This window comes from Lontra canadensis, unplaced genomic scaffold (assembly GCF_010015895.1).
Source record: "Lontra canadensis isolate GAN:19392208 unplaced genomic scaffold, GSC_riverotter_1.0 scaffold46, whole genome shotgun sequence".
In the NCBI taxonomy this organism is placed as follows: domain Eukaryota; kingdom Metazoa; phylum Chordata; class Mammalia; order Carnivora; family Mustelidae; genus Lontra; species Lontra canadensis.
In genome coordinates, this window is record NW_022631040.1 from 254,963 (window position 1) to 280,240 (window position 25,278).

Genomic DNA, 25,278 nt, shown 5'->3' on the forward strand with positions numbered 1-25,278 from the left:
AAGGAATTGGCGAGTAAGTCTTCAAATGCACTTTATTTTCATTTTAACATTGTACTTTTATTAGATCCCAACTTCCTGACTTACTAGTAGTTTGATCTCAGACAGCATACTGAACTTTCTGAGCCTCACCAATCTCATCTGTATAATGAGGATAATAATTCTCAGCTCAAATAATTTTTGTAATATTACATTTTTAAAAAATACATGCTTAGCATAGAGCAGGCACATGTTAAAATGGTATGATTGATTAATGCAATGTAAGTTCAGTTTGGAAATGAAAATGTTCATTGGTTTTGAAAATATTTTTGGTCATGTTCATGTTAGTCATTGAGGATTGTATTCTCTTTTTATTTCATTTTTACCTGTGTTGTCAATTTCCTACTAAATGACTTGCTTATAATGACAGAATGAGCCAAATAACTGTTGAAGATGCACAGGTGGAAAAAAGATTCCTTGACTAGTTTTTTGACCCCCAAATTGGACACTTTCATGCCAAATGCTGAACTAAACAAATTAGGAAATAGTTTTAACATCTGGAGATTACAGTGAGAAATTAATTCAACTTTATGCTTTATATAGTTTTTGATATGAATTGTGTACCAGCAACTTCACATTAAATTATTTAATTGGAACTTTCAAATTATAACTATATTTTTTATTTAAATGAAAGCTTCTGAGCAATTAACATATATCTGTCATATGCTGGAAATATATGCTACTCTCAAGGAGCACATGCTGATTTACAAGTGGAATAATGGTTTCCTATTAATACTCTTCCCCATAAAAGAAATTCAAGCAGCTTTTAAAGTACTTGAGATTGTAAAGATAATGGCCTCATTTCCAGGACATTTGTTAGATTATTAATATTATTGATTTAATGTCACCCTGTTTTGCTAGTAAAGTGTCATTACTTACATGTGAATAATTATGAACACATTTCAGGTAATTTTACCCAACTTCATGGGGATGCATTTCTGTGTGTGCACTTAAAGCCTTTGTGGCTTTAAACAGCTCTTGTAAATGCTATGATGTCCACCTTTCTTCATTAAAATGAATAAAAGATAATTTTCCATTTCAAAAGATCTTTTGCTTTTCAACAGGAACTTTTGAGGGATATACTGTAGCATCGACACAATGAGGGGGAAACCAAAAAGTGCAAGAGAGTCAGTGCCTTTGTGTTGGTTACGGCTGAAAAATGGTCAAGAATACAGTAAATCATCCAAATAGAATTACAAGACAGGTTCTGACCAAGGGTCAGAGCAGTCTTACTTCATATAATATCTTTATTTATGTATTACATACCTATATGTGTGTGTGAATGTTTGATTTGATCACATTTATATAAATTTGCACACACATGTATAGTCAGTACTGGTTGTTTGTACTAGTTAGAGGCTGTCAAGCCTCTGAAAACACAGTTAGTGAATATGGAGCTGTTGTTCCTAAGTGAATACAGGATTGGATTCCTGAAGCCTCTGGTCATATTTTCATCAGTTGATTGACACATAACTTTGTTTTATTTGTGTTTCTGTTGAAAGAACCTAATATATATATATTCCTAATAATTTTATATATGCAGTATTTTCTTAAATAATAAAAAAACTAACAGAAAGGTTTCATATTTTCTTGATCCTGGATAACATAGTCAGAAATTTATTTGGCTTTTAGCCTTAGGACGGTGTTGTCCACTGCACTTTTTTTTTTAATCAGCCATCATCTTATGAATCCAAAAATTTAGCCAGTTTTCATTTTTTCCACAGCTCCATTATGCACTGTAGATGTTAAATTAACATTTCCCAGAGCAAGCTCATGTACAGATGGATGGATTTCCTCTTCCTTTTTCTGCATGAACACTGAACTCCCAACTGATAATGCTATAGCTCATTTCTAAAGAAAGCTTATCTACAAATGTATTTTCTCTGTAAGGTGCATCAGAATCTCCTTGCATTTGCAAGCACTAGACAGCACCTTAGCATTATTACTAGAGGATTATTTTAAACAGTGACATCACCAGCAAGAAAGCACAAAAAAAATGCAAATAAGACACTAACAAAACCATGGAAAAGACACTTAACGGCTGAGCCACCCAGGCATCCCGAAAAGACACTTGTTTAAAGTATAGGAGCTGAATGGAGCTCCTGGGTGGCTCAGTGGGTTAAACCTCTGCCTTCGACTCAGGTCATGATCCCAGGGTCCTGGGATCGAGCCCTGAATTGGGGTCTCTGTTCAGCAGGGAAACTGCTTCTTCCTCTCTCTCTGCCTGCCTCTCTGCTCACTTGTGATCTCTGTCTGTCAAATAAGTAAATAAAATCTTAAAAAAGAATAAAGTATAGGAGCTGAAAGGAGAAGGCAGAGTGTCACCTTGTTCAACTTTAGCTGGGGACTTGCCCTACAGAAGACTCGAACTGTCTGCTGCTTTACGAAAATCCACAGATGACCATGAAAATTCCATGGGGATTGATTTGGTCATTTTCTATTGGTCTACTCACTCTTCTCCAACAATCAAAAACCACTGAATCACTGGTCCTTTTCTGATATTTGCTTTCCTATTAAATGACACTGTCATCAAATCAGATGCTTAAACTAGAAATCCGGTAGTCACATAGGACTTTGTGTTCTTCACAGGGACCAAATTGTCAAATTGACTTCTTTCAATTCCTAACTGTTTCTTAGTTCATTTTTAATATCATTTCTTTTTCTGAACTAGTGGGATTTTCTTACATTTAATCTTGACCCTTTTTGTGCATTCTCTATGCTGATATGAACTATTAAAAACCACAGACAGAGAAATAATTCTCTGTTTAAATGGCTGTCCATTACCTTTGAAATCCTTAATGTAGCTGACCAAACCATGCTACCTTTTCTTGATCATCTTTTTGTTCTTTTTGCATTCCAACCATCACAATATAAAACAGATGAAAAACTGAAGATCCTATAATAAAACAGTCATTTATAAAAGTTGAAACTTGGCATTTGATTTAGATTTTTTTTCTAAGTTAGGAGATAGTTTATTTAACACAAAATAAGCTCTAATTTGCTCGTCCGCCCTATCTATAGCTGGAGACATATGTAAAATGAAATTTTGATAATAGGAATTGCCTCAATATAGGGTGCCAGTATAGAAATATCCTAATGCAATTTTAATGTCATTTTTCAGTATTGGTTATGATAAAGATATTTAAGATACAGGAACATGAAGATATTGCTTAACCCTGAAAATAATATATATGACTTTAATATGAACTTCATTATTTTAAATGATATCCTGTATACATCACAAATTTTGTATCATATCCTACATCATATTGCCTTTTTAGTGGATATCAGTAATTTTATATTACTGGCATCCATTTGCTTATTTCTCACTGGAAAACTACCTGTTCCACATTCTCACTATGTGGGCTTCATTATCCTCCTCCACCTGACCTATAATCTAAGCCCTGAATTTGAAATTGTAGCATATGACCAAGGCTAAGCCAGAGAACTTCATCCCCTGACTTCAGTGTTTAATTTGGAGATGAGTATATGACACCATCAGATCATTGAGACCCAGGGGAAGCTTTCCTTGAAATTCTGGTAAAAGTTTCCTTCTTTTTCTTTCAGGACTTAACATGAACCTTTGAGTAGATTCTTTTTCTCAGTTGCAAACCAAAGAATCCTATGTGATATAACAATATAGTCAGTTCAGGCATCTGAACTGAATCAGTACAGGCCAATTTTTAGAGTCAAAGCATAAATATGTAAGATTTAGTAACTTCATGACTCCACAAATCTTACTGGTTCCTCATGTATTATAATGTTGTTTGGTATAGGTGGATTAGAAACCGCTAGCACCTTTAATAATAACACTTTTTGTGTATGTATGCTAATCTTTAAGCTTTTATATGTAATACACCTATTACTCAGTTATGGACAATTAAATTAAAATTTTTTCACTTAAACTAGTTTTTAATTTTTGTTAACATGAATTGACATGAAGTAAATTTACAAAAAGGAGAATAAGAGAAAAATGGAGTTTTCAAATATGCCTGAAGAAAATGAAAGCTGGTTTGAAATGGAATTGCTAAGTATAGATTTTTTCTGCAAAACCATATTGGTTAAATATAATTTATAGATGCATTTATCTTCTGTGGTATGTTGTTGGATAAAACTACAAGCATTGTTGTCATTTCTTTTTTTCTTTTTAAGCTGGACAATGTGATTCTATCATTAAGGGAAAAATTCCATTATAATCGATTCTCAATTATTTTCACAAGGTATATCTATAGTCAGATTTGATTTCACATCAGCGTCTTTCTATTTATAAGGAACACCTTTCTTATTAATGGTGAATTAATGCTTGTTCAGTTTTTATGAGCAAGGAAATAGGAATATTTTCAGAAGTACTAAAATTTAGGCAAGTTTGCAAACTATTAGAATTCTTGAGTTTATCAGCTATTTTATAATGTGGAATAACTGTCTGTTAACAAAAAACTAACAGCTTTACATTTGGAAGGCCTCTTAATAGGGATTAGAAGGTGATGTGACAGGCTTCAGAATTCTGTGGACAAGCCTTGGGATCATTTGAAAGGATCATGCTGTAGTTCTTCCTTTAGCCGTGGATGCTAGTAAAGTTATCTTCATCTCAGAAATGCTGTAAAGGCTTTAAAAGAGACTCTTCATAGTTTCTTTCCATGAATATGGGCAATGATGGTGAACCAGGACCTGGAATTTTCCTCATGTTCTTGTAGTATTTTAAGACATATTTTTGGGGGCGTCTGGGTGGCTCAGTCAGTTAAGCCTCTGCCTTCAGCTCTGGTCCTGATCCCAGGTTCTAGGGATCCAGCTCCCGTATGACTCCTTGCTCAGTGGGAACCCAGCTTATCCCTCCTCCTTTGCCTGTAGCTCCCCCTGCTTATGCCCTCTCTGTCAAATAAATAAATAAATAAAATCTTAAAAATGACAACAACATAAAAACTCATATTTTTCAATTTTCCTAAACCAGAGACACGGGTTATGTCAAGAAGTTTGAATCTCTAGAATAGACTTAGTTATCTACTGCGGCTTTATTTCATTTGTTCTTTGAAATGGGTTGTACTCATTTTTGTTTCCCTCTTATAAATGGATAATTGAAATTTAGGATTTATTTGGTCTAGGAGATATCTTACATGTTTCATTTCAGTGGCAAATAGTTTCATGATTCTAAAGCATGTTTTAGCAAAATTTCTAAAGTGATAGTTTTGGATTTAATGATAATATTCAAACAAAAACGTCCAACAGAAGTAAATAAAATGGAAATCAATTATTTTATAATATAATATAGCTATAGAGAAACAATTGACTAGTTTAAGTATATAAACTGTATATTATACATATACGTATTTAAGTAAATATTTAAGTAAATGTTCACAGTGCACATTAGCCTTATTTTATGTAATTTATGTGAAATGCATTAGTTATTCTAAAAGTATCACAAAGAAAAAAAATACAGTTTTTCAATAGTACTTTTCTCCCACACAGAAGAAAATAACTATCTATTACTGATTCCTTTGGGGGACTAGGAAGGGGAAGGCTGAAGGAGATTGCTAGGTAGGAGTTCCAAATAAACACAACATCAGAATGTATGAAGAAGGGGTGATGGAAAATTAGAAAAATCTTCCGAAGAGATTTAAAGTTTGACAATAATGATTTTGACAGATAAGAATGTAAATAACAAGATCAAAAAGCCAACTTTTATATAGCAAAACTCATTCAACACTCAGCAAATATATTGCATACCTAATATGTGTGCATGACATTGTGTTAAGTTCTGAAAACACAATCAAACTGAGCAAAACAGATACAGTTCCTGTCTTCCCAATTTGAGAGCCAAACAAAGCTATTACTAGCAGCTTTGGAGGGACAGATAGCAAGAAACATGCCCTCAAATCAACTCTTGTGAGGCTTCTAGTTCGATGTTATTAGTGATGCATTCCATCTGGCTCTTGGTAGCTTCCTGTCTAATTCAGTCTATTTTTGTTCATTATTCCTGCAAAGCACCAAGATAAGCCGTTTCTACTTTGCTCAAGGAGGGTACACACTTACAAAATGTGAATGTACCAAATTTGTAATGATATATTTTTAAAAGTTATCTTTTTTCCTCCTTTTACATACCTGTGTTCTGTGTGCTATGGCATAGAACGACTTATTTAAACTTTAAGGTCCATTTGAAAGACAGAGACCCTTAAAAAGTCAAACCTCATGCACTGTAATAAGTCTATGGGAAAAGGAATAGAGTACACTAAGCAAAAATACGTGTGTGTCACTTAACAAAGACTTGGGTGAGGAGCAAAGTTCAGGTGGCGTCTAAAACAAGACCTGAAGGAAGCAGGGCAAGGCCTAGAGAGGAAGGCAAATGGAAGCTTAGTTAATCTAAGGGATGTTCATTTTTCTTAAGGTCCAGTTGAATATTTTTATTGAAAATAGCGCTGTGAATTGTGTAAGATTGATGAATCACAGACCTGTACCCCTGAAACAAATAATACATTGTATGTTAATAAAAATTAAAAAATAATAAATTTTTTAAAAAGAAAAAAACAGAAAAGTAGTGACTCACCTATCTAAAAGCCCAATAACTTGTATGATAATTAAGTCTGGTTGAGGAAACAAAGAGGAATTATGGTATGCCAGAGTATTCATATCATCCATAGCAAATCAGAAGCATGCATTTTCAAATTAACAAATATGTTCTTCCTTTTGGAGCAGGGTTATTCGGGAGTTTCTGTTTCCCAGCATAGATGCCAGATGGCAGTAGCCACAGATTGTCAGCCCCTGCATGCTGATAGTTGTCAACTTTGGATGCTAACAGGGTGTTAGAAGCAACTACTGCTGAGTAGTTTTTAATTCCATGTATATTAGTGAACGTCCATTATAGTCTAGGCAGTGGGCAAACAATTATAAGCAAAAACTGGTTAATATCACTTTAGAGGAGTTTGAGGTTTAATGTGGCTTTAAGAAACTGTTCAAGGACAAACTTTATTCTCCCTTAAACCATTCTGAATTTTTATAGAACCCTGGATGCCATAACTGTAATTAATTGGGGAAGGGAGGGAGTAAGCATTGAGAAAATTAGCAGGTAGATCAGAGTACCTTCTTTTCTCAGACACAGGATGATGGGAAGAAGAAAGTGGGTGGTTATTTCATTTACAATACTTCCCTCTGTGTCACTATACATCACTCACACTAGGGATCCAATCTGGCAGTTTTTGCAGTCATATCTAATTAAAGGTCATGCCTTAGAATAGAAGACTGCACATCACAGTGCTTTTGATGGTGTGATATATTTTGTAGCTATTTTTGTAGATTGATACATGAATGGAGCTTCCATTTGGGTTCAATATTTCTATTTATCACTGAAAGTTTGTTTTTCTTTGTTTCTCTGTGACTTGCCTTAGAAAATAGATTTTAACCTGAAGGCAAGTTTTAATCATCTGTAGGTCCATTCATGTAAGCTAGGGTTGACTGAACATGTTCGTTACAAGCATTTTTTTGTTTGTTTTCTTTCTTAGGCTAAATGATTTCGTGACTACTCGAGGAATTCTAGAGAACAATACTGACTACTCGAGGAATTCTAGAGAACAATACTAACATGTGCTGAAGTTAAAAGGGAATTCATATATTGTTTTATATCACTTTCGTCTTGACCACCAGAAGGATGGATTTGACATTAGCTCAGATTGAGAGATTTTATGGAAGGAAGTTAGGAAGCTTGGTTTGGTCATGCCAAGTTGGAGATGTCCACTAGAGAGATCCAAGTAGAAAGGTTGGGTAGGCAGTCGAATGTATGAGTTTGGGAGACATGCCAGGCTGGATATATAAATTTGACAATCTTGGGCATAAAGATGAATTGCACTTTGCGTATAGTTATAAGACAGGCCGATTTTTTAAGAATAGAAGAGGATGAACCAGCCAAGGAGACTCAGAAGGGGTAAACTGTAAAGTAGGAAGAAAACCTAAGGAATGGTGCATTGGAAGGCAAATGAAGAAAGTGATTCAAGGGTGAGGAAGTGATCAGCTACATTGAATGCTGATAGGGTACATGAGAGGAGTACTGAAACCTGATTTCTGTGACAAATAGTTATCACCAGTGATCTTTGAAGGTTGGTGATGGGGTGGAATAGTTCAAGAGAGAACAAGAGGTGAGGAATTGCAATCACTGATTTCTGGCTTATTATTAATAAGTGTTATGGCTGAATTGTGTCCTGCAAAATTCATGTCGAAGCCCATCTAGCTCAGTACTTCAGAAAGTGGACGTATTTTGAGAAAAGTCCTTTAAAGGGGGGAATTAAGTTAAAATGAGTCTATTAAAGTGGGCCCTTATCCCGATTTGACTGGTGTCTTTGTAAGAGAAGATAGTTGAACACAGCTGGGATGCTTCTGAGGACACAGCGGGAAGGTGTCATCTGCCACCCAAGGAGAAAGTCCTCAGGAGAAATGAACCCTGCTGGTACCTTGATATTGGATTTCTGGACTCCAGAACCACGAAAAACTAAATTCCTATTCTTTTAAGTCACCCAGTTTGTGATGTTTTGTTATGGAAACTCTAGCAAATTAATACAGCAAGTCTGAGTATCTCTTTCTTCCTTTCAATACCAATCAGAACCATGGCCAAGATGGCCAAGTGCATTCACCATCTTCTTCTGTAAGGGATTTTTTTCTTCATTTATGCACTCATGATGCTCTCTTTCAGGAATTCTTTTTTTTTTTTTTTTTTTTTTTTTTTTTTTGGGGGGAGGTGGTTTCTGTGGAGCTCCTTGTGGGGAATTTCTTCAACAGGTTTCCTGTCTGTCAAAATACAAACTCTTATAACATCAAAGCACCAGGGTGAATAACAGATTTAATGCTGGGTTACTTTGCTGGATTCTTATTTTCTTGTCTTTTCTGGCTTCAAAGGATTTCCCTTTATTTCTTACTAGTGAAGCCATACATGTTAAAAAGTGGTGTGGTGTGGTGTGGGGTGGAGTATTGGTGGTAGTGTGTGTGTGTGTGCATGTGTGTGTGTTTATCTGTATATTTCATTTGGGGAGGGTGTATAGGACAACTCTTCTACCACATTGTCAGAAGCAAAATCCTTGATTTCTTTGAAATCTTTCTTGTGATAAACCAATTTGATGTTATCCATATGTTGCCAATTTAATCATAATCAATTGTTTGCTTTTTGATCAAGCTTAAGAACCATTAAACTTATAAACAATCTAAATAAAGTAATGGTCAATGTCTCTGGTTAAATTCTCTAGAGGCAGATCCCGATAGGGAGTTTGGGTTGTGGGCTGCCCTGAGAAGGGTGTGACCCAGGTAGGGTGTCTCATTGAGCCTGAGACATACCCTGAAGCAGCTGAGAGCTGGAAATTATCAGCAATTATTGATGGAGGGGTGCCACATTTCCATGTCTACCATATCCAGTTATATGGTACTTAACATGATGCAGTCTTAGAGAATAATATTTATTCAATAAAGTAGTTGAAACTGAAATTATTAAGCATTTTTTGCATGTGTAAATAAGTTTTATTAAAAAAATTCCTAAAATGTCTCTCAGATTTGGTAGTATATTTTATAATCTGTTTGCGTACTATATAAAAAGGAAAAAATTTTAAGAAATAAAAAGTGAATTTGTGGCAAAGGTGATCAAAATTACAAATCTCTAGCTATAAAATAAGTCATGAGGATGTAATATACACTATGGTGACTATACTTAATAATACTGTGTAGCATATTTATTATAGCTTATCTACATATTAATATATAGCATGTTTGAAAGTTGCAAGGAGTGTAGATCTTAAAAGTTCTCCTCACAAAAAAATTCATAAATATGTATGATAATCGATGCTATCTAGCCTTATTGTGATGATTATTTCACAGTACATACAGATATCAAATCATTATGTTGTATATCTGAAAATAAATAGCAGAAAAGGTAAATTTGATTCATATAATTTCCCTCTCTTGGTTAAACCCCTTCCCCTATGTTCATCTGTTTTGTTTCTTAAATTCCATATGAGTGAAATCCTATGGTATTTGTCTTTCTCTGATTGACTTATTTTGCTTAGCATAATACACTCTAGCTCCATCCATGTCATTGCAAATGGCAAAATTTCATTCTTTTTGATGGGTGAGTCATATTCCTGTGTGTGTGTGTGTGTGTGTGTGTGTGTATGTATTCCATATTATGTATATGGAAATGGACATATGGATCCAAAATGGATATTCTTTCATCTATTTATCATCTGTCTGTCTATCTATATTTATCTTTTATTCTTCTATACATCTTCTTTATCCATCATCAGTTGATGGTCATCTGGGCTCTTTCCATCATTTGGCTGCGTTGATAATGCTGTTATAAACATCAGGTTGCATGTGCCCCTTTGAATCAGTATTTTTGTATCCTTTGGGTAAATCATTTTCCTGCTCTTAAAAAATACAGTTTAACAGATGTATGTGTATCCCTAAACAAGTTATTGCTTGGTTTTAGATATCTTTGAATTTAAAGTGCCTACCATTATGCACATATTGTAGTCTTTTTAGACTTGCATCTTTCGTTCAGCATTCTGTTACTAAGATCCGTTCATATTGTTGAAATAGCCATAGTTCATTAACTTTTACTGCAATCTTTACATTGCATAAGTATGCTACAATTTACCCATTTCCCTGTAAGTGGATGTTTGAATTACTTCTAGTTTTTCTCTGTGCTCTCACAAATAGTGCTTTTTTTCCACCATTCTTCCACATGCATCTGACTACATGTGTGTAAATTTCTCTATGACATTTATCTAGGAGTGGAATGGCTGAACTGCCAATGTATGAATATTCAATTTTATTAGATAATGCTAAATTGTTTACCAAAGTGACCTCACCAACTTCCACTTCACCAAATTAAGCAATCTTTTGATTCATGTTCTCTTCAATATTTGGCATTATTATGTGTCATTCTTGATTTTTCCAGTCAAACAGATATAAAATATTATGTCATTGTAGTCTTATTTGCTTTTTCTTGAGTACTGATGAGGTTGAAAATTTCTTCCTAGGTTAATTAGCCAATAGAGTTCCTTTTCTATAAAATGCCATTTCATAATTTCTGGCAACATGTTTTTTCTTTTCTTTTTTTTTTTTAAGATTTTATTTTTATTTATTTGACAGACAGAGATCACAAGTAGGCAGAGAGAGAGGAAGGGAAGCAGGCTCCCTGCTGAGAGCCTGATGCGGGGGTGCGATCCCAGGACCCTGAGATCATGGCCCCAGCCAAAGGCAGAGGCTTAACCCACCGAGCCACCCAGGTGCCCTACATGTTTTTTATTTTCCTAATCATCGATTTGTTAAGAATTCTTCATATAGTCTTGATTTTTAACCTTTTTTGGTTTTGTATCTAAATATCTTTTCCTAATTCAGAATTTGCTTTTTATTCTCTTTAAAATTAAAATTTAAACTTTATAAATTGAACCAAATGAATGTTCTGAACCCATCAGGGAAGTTATTTATGGATTTATACTCTTGCTTTTCCAGACAAATATTTTATACATATTTTATAATATGATGTTATTATTTTTTGTATCTTAAAGACTCTGACTATTCAAAGGTCAATAAAGCATTCACTATAATTTTGTATCGGAATTCAAAAGTTTCCTTAACTTGTCTGGACATAATTTAACCCATATGGTATGAGATAGAAGTGCAATATAATTCTTTTTCTTTTTTTTTCCTTTTTGGATAACCATTTAAAAATCCATTTATTGAATACTTTGTTTTCTCTATTGATCCATCATACTACCTTTGTTATATATTAATATTCTCATATATACATGAGTCAATTTCTTAACTGTTTTATTTCACTAATCAATTTGTCTTTCTCTGTGCCACTTTTATAAAGTCTCAATTGCAGTAGCATGATAATAAGTCTTGATATTAGAGAGGGCAAATATTTGCTCTTCATTCTTCTTGTTTAGTTTGATCTTTTACCTCTATAGAATCAGTTTATCAAGCTCCACAAAATTCTGTATTTGATTTGATTAGGATTTTGTAGAATCTCTGGATTATTTTATAATATAAATACCAAACTGTTGTCCAAAGTGATTTCACCAACTTAAATTATACTGACAAAAGAAATTCTTATTAATTTGAAGAGGAGATATTAATGCATAATTTTCAAAAGTTTGAAAAATATGTACCTTAGACTAATATAAAATGAAAACATGTCAAAAATTTTCCTCAACTTATTAATTAATGAGCAAAACAGTAATACTTTAAAACTGGTCCACAGTACATTTAAGAAGCTATGTATTACTAGGCAATGTTAGAATTAAATTGCTAAGTTAGTATCCCTCTCCCAAAAACCCTACAGGGCCATCAACTTTATCCTTTTGAGTTACCTTTTTTAGTGGGTGGCAGTCCTTTGTTTATCTATTATATAGAACTCTTTGCACTCGTGTCTGCTCCTTCACAGTTGTAAAATTGCACAGAAAATAGAAATTTGAAGTCAGCATTTCACTGAAAGAACATCTAGTAATCTCTATTGCTTATTTCTAAATTCTGGATAATTTTTCTGACAAAACTGACAGTTGTTTTTTTCTAGTATAGTATTTACATATTTTGACTTTATCATTCATTATCTGCCTTAGAGAGTCTGGGAAAAATGTATTGGGAAAGCTCCATGGGAGAACTTTATTTGACTATTAAAATGGTGTGATGATAACAAGATTTTTAGATTATTGCTATATTCTTTGTCCTATACATATATTTTATAATTTCATATCTAGCTTTCATGTTATTTAGTGAAAAATGTAGAAAATGTATTTATTACTTATTTATATTAATTAGATAATATAGATGATTTTTTATAGTAAACAAAACCTGAAGATCCATTTATATATGTAAGGGATTTGTGAAAAAATAGTGTATTGTTAATATAAAGGAATATACAGAAGAATTACCATGTAGTGACTAAAAATGATGATCTAGGCCTGCATCTTCTATGTTTAAGTAAACATAAATAAGTTCTAGAGTAGCAGGTATAGTATGATTCCTTTTATCCTGTTGTTTAAATTGATCTGCTACCATATATTTGTTAATGAAGCCAAACTAAATTTATTGAAACTCTTTGAAGTTAGTGAGTAAGCATTAGCAGTGTTTCAGAAGATGATGTTAGAAGTGAGGTATTTATTTGGTTTTTTGAATGAGGGCTCAAGTGGTGGAAAGGGGATCTTTCAAGGTAAGAAAGGATTTGCAAGGGGAACCTGGGTGGCTCAGTGGGTTAAAGCCTCTGCCTTCAGCTCAGGTCATGATCCCAGGGTCTGGAATCAAACCCCGAGTTGGGCTCTCTGCTCAGTGGGGAGCCTGCTTCGCCCTTTCTCTCTCTCTCTGTCTGCCTCTCTGCCTACTTGTGATCTCTGTCAAATAAATAAATAAAATCTTAAAAAAAAAAAGAAAGGATTTGCCATGGTCAGTTGTCATGATAAATCATTTGGAATTGGTGGACACAGCAAAGTGAGGGTTTCGAAGCCTTAAGGAGTAATGAGTTCAAAGACAGTGCAAGTGTTAGTGAGTAGGCTTTGTAGATAAGTGATGTGTTTGCCTAGGTGAACAGACTGTAGGCTCCAATAAATTGATCTGTAGGAATTTTCTGAAACAAACAGTGAGCTTATTTATTGCCTTATACCCTTATTTTTCTCAAGTAAATATTTTTTTGGAGACTCAACTATATTGAATTGACATAAGTAATCCATAGTTATTGTTACTCCAATTATAAATGTTTATTCTAGGAACTTTTTTCATTATTACCAACACACCAGGAAAAAGTTATGAGTTGTCAGCTTTGTATGTTCATATATAAGGTATCTTCTTTAATTTTCATTAAATAGCCCTGATAATAGAAGTAATAACTGAATAAAAGGAAATAAAAGTTAGCAAATTTTATAATCTAGCACATATAATCTGATTCCAAAGTCCATGCTGTTATCCCTCTTAGTTCCTATATACTACATATGAAATAAACAAACAAATGAAGAAACTAATGTGGGGAAAATGTCAGTTTCTGTAGAAAACTCTAGTTTTAATGTCACAATTTTTGGAGTGAGATTCTATTTGTGACTGTTCTCCCTTCTCCATCCAAATTGTGTCACTTTGTTCTTAAATATATTCAGCCCAATAGAGTTTACCTATTCCAAGTTACATATGTTATTTTTACTTGAATTAAGAGTACTAAGTACTGGGACACCTGGGTATCTAAGTGGGTTAAAGCCTCTGCCTTCGGCTCAGGTCATGATCCCAGGGTCCTGGATTTGAGCCCAGCATCGGGCTCTCTGCTCAGCAGGGAGCCTGCCTCCCCCTGTCTCTCTGCCTGCCTCTCTGCCTACTTGTGACCTCTGTCTGTCAAATAAATAAATAAAATCTTAAAAAAAAAGAGTACTAAGTACTAAAATATCTTAAGGAAATATGTATGTCTTAGTGAGCTGTGTCCATTATTGAATAGTGAATTCTCCCTACAAGTACAAAATGAAAGAGGCTGCTTGGTGTGTTGATTTAAAGTCTTATGACATTGGTGAAAATAATTATATAAAATTAAAAGGTGCTTCTTTCACTGTACCTGAGTGTCTTCATGTAATTTCTGGATTCATTCTAAGAACTAGCATCTGTTGAACATGACCTCACTGTTTGAGACTCAGTGGGTTCCTCTTGAAAGACACATATTTATTTCTCCTCAAACTGGGCTTTGATATTTAACCATGCCATTCCCAGCAATCCCGGGATGTGTGAGCCCCGTTATATTTTCCTTCAAGTTTTTTTTTTAATGTGGTTTTATTCCAAAGCACAGATTTAAACAAATGGCAAAACTCATCATCCTCAAGTTCCCAGTTGCTTCATTTGCTCCCAAGAGTCAAGTGGTTTCTTTTATTTTTTTAATCATTTTTTTTAAATTTATTTTCAGCATAACAGTATTCATTGTTTTTGTACCACACCCAGTGCTCCATGCACTCCGTGCCCTCTCTAATACCCACCACCTGGTTCCCCCAACCTCCCACCTCCCCACCTCTTCAAACCCTTCAGATTGTTTTTCAGAGTCCATAGTCTCTCATTGTTCACCTCCCCTTCCAATTTTCCCCAGCTCCCTTCTCCTAACTTCCCATGTCCTCCATGCTATTTGTTATGCTCCACAAATAAGTGAAACCATATGATAATTGACTCTCTCTGCTTGACTTATTTCACTCAGCACAATCTCTTCCAGTCCCGTCCGTGTTGCTACAAAAGTTGGGTATTCATCCTTTCTGATGGAGGCATAATACTCCATAGTGTATATGGACCACATCTTCCTTATCCATGTAGAAGAATGAAACTTGACCATTCTCTTACACCGTAAACAAAGATAAACTCAAAATGGATAAAGGACCTCAACGTGAGACAGGAAACCATCAGAATCCTAGAGGAGAACATAGGCAGTAATCTCTTCGATATCAGCCATAGCAACTTCTTTCAAGATATGTCTCCAAAGGCAAAGGAAACAAAAGCCAAAATCAACTTTTGGGGCTTCATCAAAATCAAAAGCTTCTGCACAGCAAAGGAAATAGACAAGAAAACAAAGAGGCAACCCATGGAATGGGAGAAGATATTTGCAAGTGACAGTACAGACAAAAGATTGATATTCAGGATCTATAAAGAACTCCTCAAACTCAACACACACAAAACAGATAATCATATCAAAAAATGGGCAGAAGATATGAACAGACACTTCTCCAATGAAGACATACAAATGGCTATCAGACACATGAAAAAATGTTCATCATCACTAGCCATCAGGGAGATTCAAATTAAAACCACTTTGAGATATCACCTTACACCAGTTAGAATGGCCAAAATTAGCAAGACAGGAAACAACATGTGTTGGAGGGGATGTGGAGAAAGGGGAACCCTCTTACACTGTTGGTGGGAATGCAAGTTGGTGCAGCCTCTTTGGAGAACAGTGTGGAGATTCCTCAAGAAATTAAAAATAGAACTTCCCTATGACCCTGCAATTGCACTACTGGGTATTTACCCCAAAGATACAGATGTAGTGAAAAGAAGGGCCATCTGTACCCCAATGTTTATAGTAGCAATGGTCACGGTTGCCAAACTGTGGAAAGAACAAAGATGCCCTTCAACGGACGAATGGATAAGGAAGATGTGGTCCTTCAAGGTTTTAAAATAACTGGGTGTACTATTCCAGTCTGCATTAGAGAGTACCTGGTATTTTGTATCCTCTTAAAAAGTATAGAGAAAAAGAAAAGAGGATTTACAGGTGGTAGTTGTGAGATTTGATTGGGAGGCTGTTACGTTTGTGGTGGGGCTGTGCTGCCTATAGTCATATAATGTAGATTTATAAGTCTTTCTGGGGCTAAGAGCTTTATATTTCCAGGATGTATATGCATGTGTTTGCATGCATGTATATATGTTTATGTATATATGTGTACACATGCTTGTATGCATTTTATCATGTGGGCTTCTGTGTGTGTGTGTGTGTGTGTGTGTGTTTGTGTGTGTGTACAATGGGAAGAAGTAGAGTTGAGGTGAGAGAAAAGAAATGGACATGATCTTCAAGCAACTGAGTTTTTTTTTTTAAGATTTTTACTTATTTATTTGACACACAGAGAGAGATCACAAGTAGACAGAGAGGTAGGCAGAGAGAGAGGGGAAAGCAGGCTCCCCGCTGAGCAGAGAGCCCGATGCAGTGCTTGGTCCCAGGACCCTGAGATCATGACTTGAGCTGAAGGAAGAGACTTAACCCACTCAGCCACCCAGGTGCCCTATATCTGACCCTTTTCTTGAGGTGGTTGGTGGTGATAAAGTTATATAATACATATCAAACAGTTTGCTACAAGCCTGAATGCTATATATTTTTCTACTTTTTATTATATACTTAGAATAAAAATGAGTAAATGTTCTGTTTGCAGTTCTTTCTTTTTTTTTTTTTTCCTTTTCTCTTCTTTTCTGTTCTTTTCTTCTTTCTTTCTTTTTATTTAATGGCTTGAACTACACCTGCCCCCTACTCATGCAGTTGGGTGGGCGTATAAAAAGGCAAATCTTTTCAAAGGATGAAAAAAAATGTACCTTTATGCTTATCCTAGCTTTATTTTTTCTGACCATGCAAAGTTAAGTTAAATGGGGTTGCTTACCTTTAAGTCTTTCAAATAAAATAAAGGAGTGCAGAGAGTAGGCCCTGCAAATGAGCACTACACATGAGCACATGTGTTTTCTAACTGAAGAGAGACTTGAATGCAAAAGTACTCTTGGGCGGACTTGTAATGTGTTTTATCATGGAAACCACAAGTGTGTGCATTTCCAGCTACCTGCAAACTTTGATTACCAGGAAGTGACAGGAGCATAAATGCAGTTATTGAGAGACTGTCATCATTATCCATAGTGAAAGAGCATTGATGCGTGATTAGCACTCCACTTCATGTACATTCAAACATACTTATACACATATACATGTATATATATGTGTGTGTGTAGGTATTGTATATATCTATACCAGCAGGATTCCTTTTCTAAAAATGACATTATTTAATTTATTTGTTTGTTTATTTATTTTAAAGATTTATTTATGTATTTATTTATTAGAGAGAGAGCACAGACGAGCTGGGGGAAGAGTGGAGGGGGAGGGAGAGGGACAAGCCGACTCCATGCTGAGCACAAAGCCCGAGGTGGGACTTGATCCCAGGACCTTCAGATCATGACCTGAGCTGAAGCCAACAGATGGTTGTTTTAACTGACTGAGCTGCCCAGGTGTTCCAGAAATGAAATTGTTTTAAATATCATTTTAAAAATAAGAGAATGCTATGAAAGTCATCAGAATTAATCTCTGCCTCCTCATAAGAGGTTAGTAACTAAAGGAGGTGAGAAAGTTAGGCTTAAGTAGTTATGAAGAAGATTGGATGGGCAAAAAGAAGCTGGGAAGTAGGAGGAGGGATGTCATAGTATTTAAAATGGACTTAGTTTCGTGCATGTAGTAAAGGTTGGAAGCTGGGTAGAAACCCCTTGGAAGCACTTGAGCATGGATTGGCGAAACTAATTTGTCAAGATTAAAAATTGATTATAGCCTTATTCATTTAGTTTTTTTCACAAGGCTCCATTTGAATGGCTGCTCTGTTAAATAATTTAGTTATCAGAAGTTAGGAGTGAATATTTGTAAATAGATAGGAACCTGGTTTAGAGTAAATAATCCAACAGCAGAACTAAATAAACACTTGTCTTTATCTCTCTGTGGGTCTGGTGTTTGCAATACTTTTTTGTAATATTTTATAGATGACCTAGAAATCTCCTAGTAATGAAGAATCAGTTGATGAGGAAGCAGGAGGCAAGAAGAAGTAATGGAAAGAACAGCATCCCAGTTGTGTCCCAGTACTAGCTATGCATTTAGGCAACTCACTAAAATTATTTGAATTAAAGTCTGTTTTTTTATAAAGTAAAGTTGATGTCTGCCTTTCTCAAGCATAGCAACATTGGAAAAGTTAAATAATGTAAAGTATTTTTTCCTAAATATTTATCAAATCATGGGATTTGATAAATAAAAATTTGAGCAAATAAATAAATCTAAGTTTTGAAAAAACTGAAAAAAAAAATCTGCACAAATTATCATTAATCTTAAAGTAGATCAAATTGGAATAAAAAGGACCTTCTAAGGATTGACCTCACTACAAACCCAGGTTTTGCATCCTCAAATAGTTATCATCTAAGGAAGGAAAGAAGATGCATTTCATTTTCACACAAGTTATGCACTGAGTCCTAAGGTTTGTACTAAAGAAAGAACTAGAGACTACCCTGCCCCTTTGTTCAGGCCTTCAGTCACTCACAGTTAATGCCTAATAGGTTTCAAGTAACATGTGACATGCTAAAGATAAAATCATGAACAAAACAAAATACAGTTCTGACTCTCCTGGAGCTTAATTCTAAAGGACTTACTTCATACAACTGTGAAATGCTATTGTCGTCATCATGGAATATTAGTGTATTAGTTTTGAAGGATTGCCATAACAAAGAACCAGAAACTAGGTGCCTAAAAACAACAGAGGTTTATTAATTCCAAGCTCTGGATTAATTATAGAAATTTGAAATCAAGTTGTTGGTAGTGCTATCCTCTCTCCTAAGTCTCTAGAGGAGAATCCTCACTCGCCTTTTCAGCCTCTGGTAGCCCTAGTGTTCCTAGGACTGTGGCCATAAAACTCTAGTTTTTGTCTCTGTCTTCATATGGCCATCTTTCTTCTTTGTCAGTGTCCAGATTTTCCTCTAATAAAGAGACGAGTGGTACTGGGTTACAGACCCATCCTACTCCAGTATGACCTAATCTTAATTTAACTATGTCTGCAATGATTCATTGCCAAATAAGGTCACATGAGATACTGGAGTTAGGACTTGAATATATCTTTTTAGGGGACATAATTTGGTGCATAGCAATGACTTTAGAAAAAATAAGGGTACACTTACAGTAATGTATATTTGGAAAGGTGTAATTCTCATAAATATCAGCCCCATTTTAAGTTTTAGTAGTGGTGGGAATAGAGTGAGAGAAACCTGATGGTAATAATGCAGAGAGACTTTCCTTTTTTTTCCTTATTCTTTGGAGTCAGAGCACCCAACATAGAGTTAGAAAGATGCACAAATTTAAAAGCACAAAAATGATACCAAGGGAAGCGTTCTTAGACACGGGAATTGCAGTGGTGCTGTGTACATTAACTTGACATCCAGATGTAGATTTTCCAAAGAAAAACACTCACCAACAATACACAGAGAGACTAACATTTGTCCACTGAACCTATCTGCTGAGACCAGAACATCCAGGCAGGTATTGCCTTGTTAGAGTTGAGTATAATCATAAACACTCAAGCATGGACTCCGTGACCAATAGGACAGTCTCAGAGGGAGGTAGGAAGGGAGAGCGCCAAATAAAAATAGAGGAATACTCTTCCTTGTACATATTACAAGTCCCAAAGAGAATATATACAAAGGCTTGATATCCTACAGAGCCCAGGGTATTATTAGCACTTGAAAAAAGTGAAATAGTTTTTCTGAAGGAACAATGTGTGGACAGTCTGGTTCAGAATTATTTTTTGTGTGGTTAAAATGGTGAGGCCTTAGAATTAATAAAGAATTTTAAGAGACAAGGAAGTTGGCTTTTAACAAGATCTTGCATGAATTTAAATAAACAGAGCAACAGAAGGAAAAGAAAAGGAAAAAAAAGTAACAAATTGAAGTTAATATTAAGGCAAATTGACAATGGTTACACAGAGTATCTTTGTAGTAATCAAATTGTTATAATTTATAGAAAAATCTGGAGAGGTTTTCAATTTGTGTATTTTTTCAGTTCATATTTGAAGATATCAGAATAATCTAAAGATGATAGCAGATCAATGTACTAGTTAGTTATGACTAAGGAGGAAAAACTTCTAAAAATATAAGAAAATGAATCCACAAGTAAATTACCTGAATAATTCATGACTACCAAAACTAGTCAAGAATTGAAAAAAATAATTGCAAGATAGAAAAACTATTAGAACAGTTCACCAAATCACTGTCAAAAACATCCCCAAAAGGTACCATCAATTTGACAGAATCAAGAAAGGCTTTTGATAGCAATCAATTTATCTTTTGTATCCTTTTTATCTTTTTCAATGTCTTCTTGTATCTTTTTATTTCTTTTTTATATCTTTATAAAAGATATGTCAATATATCTTTTAGTAAGATATACATGTTTATTGTAAATCCAGGGTCAACAACATAATTATTGCTAAAGCATAAGAGGCCTTCTAAGAATACATACCACAGTTGATATTTTTTCTTCAATAAGTGCTAGTCAACAAAATAACAAATGTAAATAAAAATATTGATTTTTAGATGACACGATTGTCCAGAAAACGCTAGCAATAAATCTGAAAAAAATGTATTGCATATGAAGGAATTCAATATGGTAGCCATTTATAATACTAAAACCGAAAGTTGAAAGTTAGAACAAAACAGTTCAAAAATTGCAACCAAAATTGTAAAATACCCAAAAATAAATGTCACAAAGAATATGTAGGGTCTATGCAAATCAAATAAAATGTCGTTGACCAATATAAAGCTAATATTTTTTAAACAATGAGAACATATCAATAGGACAAGATACCATGTACTAATTGTAATTCCATTTTTTAAAAATACAATTATAATTCCACTATTACATTGAGGTAAATGTGACTAAAACTGTGGGGTTCTGGGGAAGATCTAGAGAGTGCATTAAGTTGACCTATTTGAATGGAGATAAATTCAGATAAAGCTAGTTGGGAAGAGAGAGTTTGGAAGGAAGGAGGGAAGAGAGGATCGAAGGAAGGAAGGGGAAGGAAAGGAAAGGAGAGAAGGAAAAAAGGGAAAGCACATTTAAATCTGGAAAAGGAAATATGAAGTGGATATTTAGGATAGAATCATGAAAAAAATTAGGAAGGATAAACACTAAACTCTGTACTAAGTCCCTGAATTTTAGAGAACTGTATGGTGCTAAGAAGGTCCTCCAAGAATATACTAACACTAACTGGCTTTGATTCTGGGAAAGGTTGTTATTACAAAAATAAAAGAAAACTCTGCTCAATATTATGAGTAGTTAACTTAACCATTTTTCTGTACCCAAGAAAAGACATGGATCAAAAAGTGTTTTGCTTTGTTTGTATGTTAGCCTTAGTGTTAAAAAAACGTTTGTATAAACTTATGCTTTAATGTCTTATGCTCCTTGGTGATTGTATTGACTCAGATATCACTACATTAATTAATAGTTTTACTTCACATAATATTATAATGAGGAGGGAATCTGGAAGTATTTAATAAGAGAATTTATCTCATGCAAAATTGGCTTTACCTCAGGAAAAAAATGAAATAAAAATCAGTCACAGTATTTCAAACTGTTATTCACAATGATGGTCACTTCACTTCACAATGATGGTCATTTACAAATTGGGTAATCTCATTCCTAATTCTCCTATTTCTCTATGATTAATCCTATACAATAGAGCATCATATTATGATTAATTCATTTTAATAATGATGTTCACTTCAATATTTAAGACAGCTATTCTGTTACTGCTAACTCTTCATATTTAGGCTAAACATTTCCAGTTCTTTAAATTTGTCCTCATATGAGATGCTTTCCAGATTCTTCATTATTTTGCATAAGGCTTTAAATGACCTAATTTTAGTTACATCTCTTTTACACACCCAATACTGAACTTCAGATATTATCAGAAGAATGGACTCATAGTCTTATAAATTTGGTAACTCTGGAGCAAACTTGCATGGCCCTTTGCTGAATTATTTGCATAATAACCATATATCCTTTCAAATTTACTGTTGTAGCCATAGCAGATTTGAAATAATTTTAGCTTGACATCAATGTTTTAGTTACTTTATTTAAAATGAACTGCCTTTTCAGTCCAAAAAATAAGGGAAACAGATTCAATGATGGATTCCAAAGATACTCCTGGATATTCCTCAGATACATGTATGAGTGTGCATGAACTTTTGTAGTGCGTATAAGTGTATAAGTTTATGTACTTGCATATGTAAGTGTTTTGCTGGAGGATATTGCAATTTTTAATTGAAGTATTATTGACGTACAACATTATATTAGTTTCAGGTGTAAGCATAATGATTTGACATTTGTATACATTGTGAAATGATCACCAAAATCAATCTAGTTTCCATTTATCACCATACAGACTTACTAGACTACACTAGAATTTCTTTTCTTGTAAAGATAACTTCTAAGGTTTACTTTCCTATCAACTTTCAAATTTGCAATACAATATTATTGATTATATTTATCTTGCTATACAGACTTATTTTAAAACTAGAATTCCACTTATATTCACTAATCTAAAAAAAAAACAAAATAAATGAACAAACAAAATAAGAACAAAACTCAGAGATATGGATAATAAAATGGTGGTTGCCAGAGGGGATAGGAGTTGGGAAGTGCAAAATAGGTGAAGGGGATTAAGAGTTACAAAATACCAGTTACAAAATAAAGTTTCTAGTTTATACAGATCACATTATCAAAATTTCGTGATGTTAGGAAAAATGAAATTGAGTCTGTTGTGTAAATATTAAAGTGCTTTCTTAGCTATTTTGGAATCATAACTTAAGTGTACTTAAGACCATTTAATTAAGAAAATGTTAAATAAAAATATAATTTCAAATGATAATTATTAATAAATCATCATGAACATAATATTTCTTTTCAATTAGTATTTTGAAAATATTAATTAGTCAGCATGTGAGAGAAGTTTGCTGGAATTTAGGGAGAAAACAAATGTATTTATTAGCATGCTACTGTTTTTTACACTGTTGGTATTATTGTATTGAAGATTAAATATATAAAATCAGTTTTTTAATTGTTTTGTCTGGTTTATAACCTATCTATGTTGACTTTAACATTCTACTTGTCATTCATTACTATTCCTTTGTTGATCATGTATATTTTATTATGAGCCTAAGTAAATAAATAAAGAGGTAAAGTGTCCCATAATGTGGTGTCCCAAATAGGGTCACAATGGAGGGAAAGGCTTTTTAAAAATAGAGTTTCAGGCCCAGTCCCTTAAGATTCTGATGCAGTGCATCAGGTGATAGTGTTCAAACTGGATCCTTTAGACACCCAAATGATTCCAATGACAGAGAAAAAACTTGGGAAAACACTGTTTCAAAATTATTCCAAAGACACATATTATTGCTGTTTTGAATTATCTATACCACGCATTACATCTGCTAATACAGATAATAGAATTAATTATATATGGTATTTGAACTTATTCTATGTTTAGAATTAGAAAGTAACTCTTTCTCTCCAAAAAGTCAGCATTTTTACTCAATTTTCATTTTCTGTAGTGGGGATTCATGCAAAGTATTTAATGCATTAAGTAAAATTATTTTTTAATGTATTTATCTTTAGATTAATTATACTTTCATCTTTTGCTTGCAGGGTACAAGTTGAATTCTATATGAATGAAAACACATTTAAAGAGAGGCTAAAGTTATTTTTTATCAAAAACCAGAGATCAAGTAAGTCATTTATTTTATTCTCCTGTCTATATGTTTGTACATATGTGCCTAAAAAATTGCCTAAAAAAATTCAGCTGTGCAATCCTTTTGCAAAATATCTTTTATCTAGAATGAGTATTGATAATCTTGTCTACTGGGCTGTAAAAGTTTAGAAAGCATAGATGTTACATGTGGTGTTGGCAGGATTTTTGAATACCTGTAATTCTCCAAATCCCACATCAATAAGCAGACTTGTGAGAGAACCATCTGGATTAGTCGAGACATTGAGGAAAAGAACTTAAATCAGGGTACCCTTATTTTAAGGGATACTGATTAGGCTCTTACAAACAGGAATAACTGATTTATTGAGGAAGAGTTTAATGTTTCCCAATCATGCATGATAAGAAGAAATATCTAGGGCTTTCTGAAATGAACAGATTATTAGTAACCTTCTTTGGAGATTTTGAATCAGGAAATATAGCCTCAGCCCACAGTTTCACACCACTGATTTTTCTCACCAGATAAATTTGGGAAACATTTCAACTTCAAGAAGACATGAAATTAGCATAGTCACTGACCTAAGACCATTCAAGGCTGATGTGTCAGTGATACTTGTCGCTTCCCTGTAATACCACACATTTTTTAGAAGCCATATATAATGAGTCAATATGCAGTTTTTCATATGATTTTTGTTTAAAATGTCAAGGAAAAAAAAGGAGAGGTCGATATTAGCTTGTTGTAGACTTTGTTCTTTTTGAATTTTGATCCTGGAATCTTCTTGGGGTGGTCTAGGTTGAGTTGTGTCTCTATAGGGTTCAAAGAGAAAGCCTGAATTGTGGGAATTTATCCAAATGGAGTATAGGGACTGTTTCAGTATGTAAGGCACACTGGTTAGAGATTCTTAATGGCATATTAGCTGCAGAGTTAAGACTAATAATATCTTATGCCTTTCCAACCTGGTTGTTTAGAATTTCCAAGGAAGTCCCACCAATAAGTATTACCTAAAGCGGCCACATCATCTGAATAAGTGTCCTTGATTTTTAATACTGACAATGCTATCTTTCCAGGCCAGAAAAGATAGATGCATTATTTGAATACTTCAACAGCAGCCAATTTTGATTAAATAGTCATTTGAAGAGGCCAGTTCTATAAAACCAGGGCAATTTCATTAACAGTTTAAAAGATTTTATAAAGAAGCTAACCCATAAAATGTACCTAGCATTTTAATAGGGAAACCTAGGA

At 34.1% G+C, this 25,278-nt stretch overlaps 1 protein-coding gene across 5 annotated transcripts in view; it reads left to right on the top strand.

Annotated features, from left to right (window-relative positions):
* Window positions 1-25,278, top strand: part of KCNT2 (potassium sodium-activated channel subfamily T member 2) — a 344,381-nt gene that overhangs the window by 75,488 nt on the left and 243,615 nt on the right. For all 5 annotated transcript variants that reach the window (XM_032872884.1, XM_032872885.1, XM_032872886.1 and 2 more), the window contains exon 2: window positions 23,978-24,057. In XM_032872884.1, coding sequence (XP_032728775.1) covers window positions 23,978-24,057 — 80 coding nt within the window. The remainder of the gene's footprint in view (window positions 1-23,977; window positions 24,058-25,278) is intronic.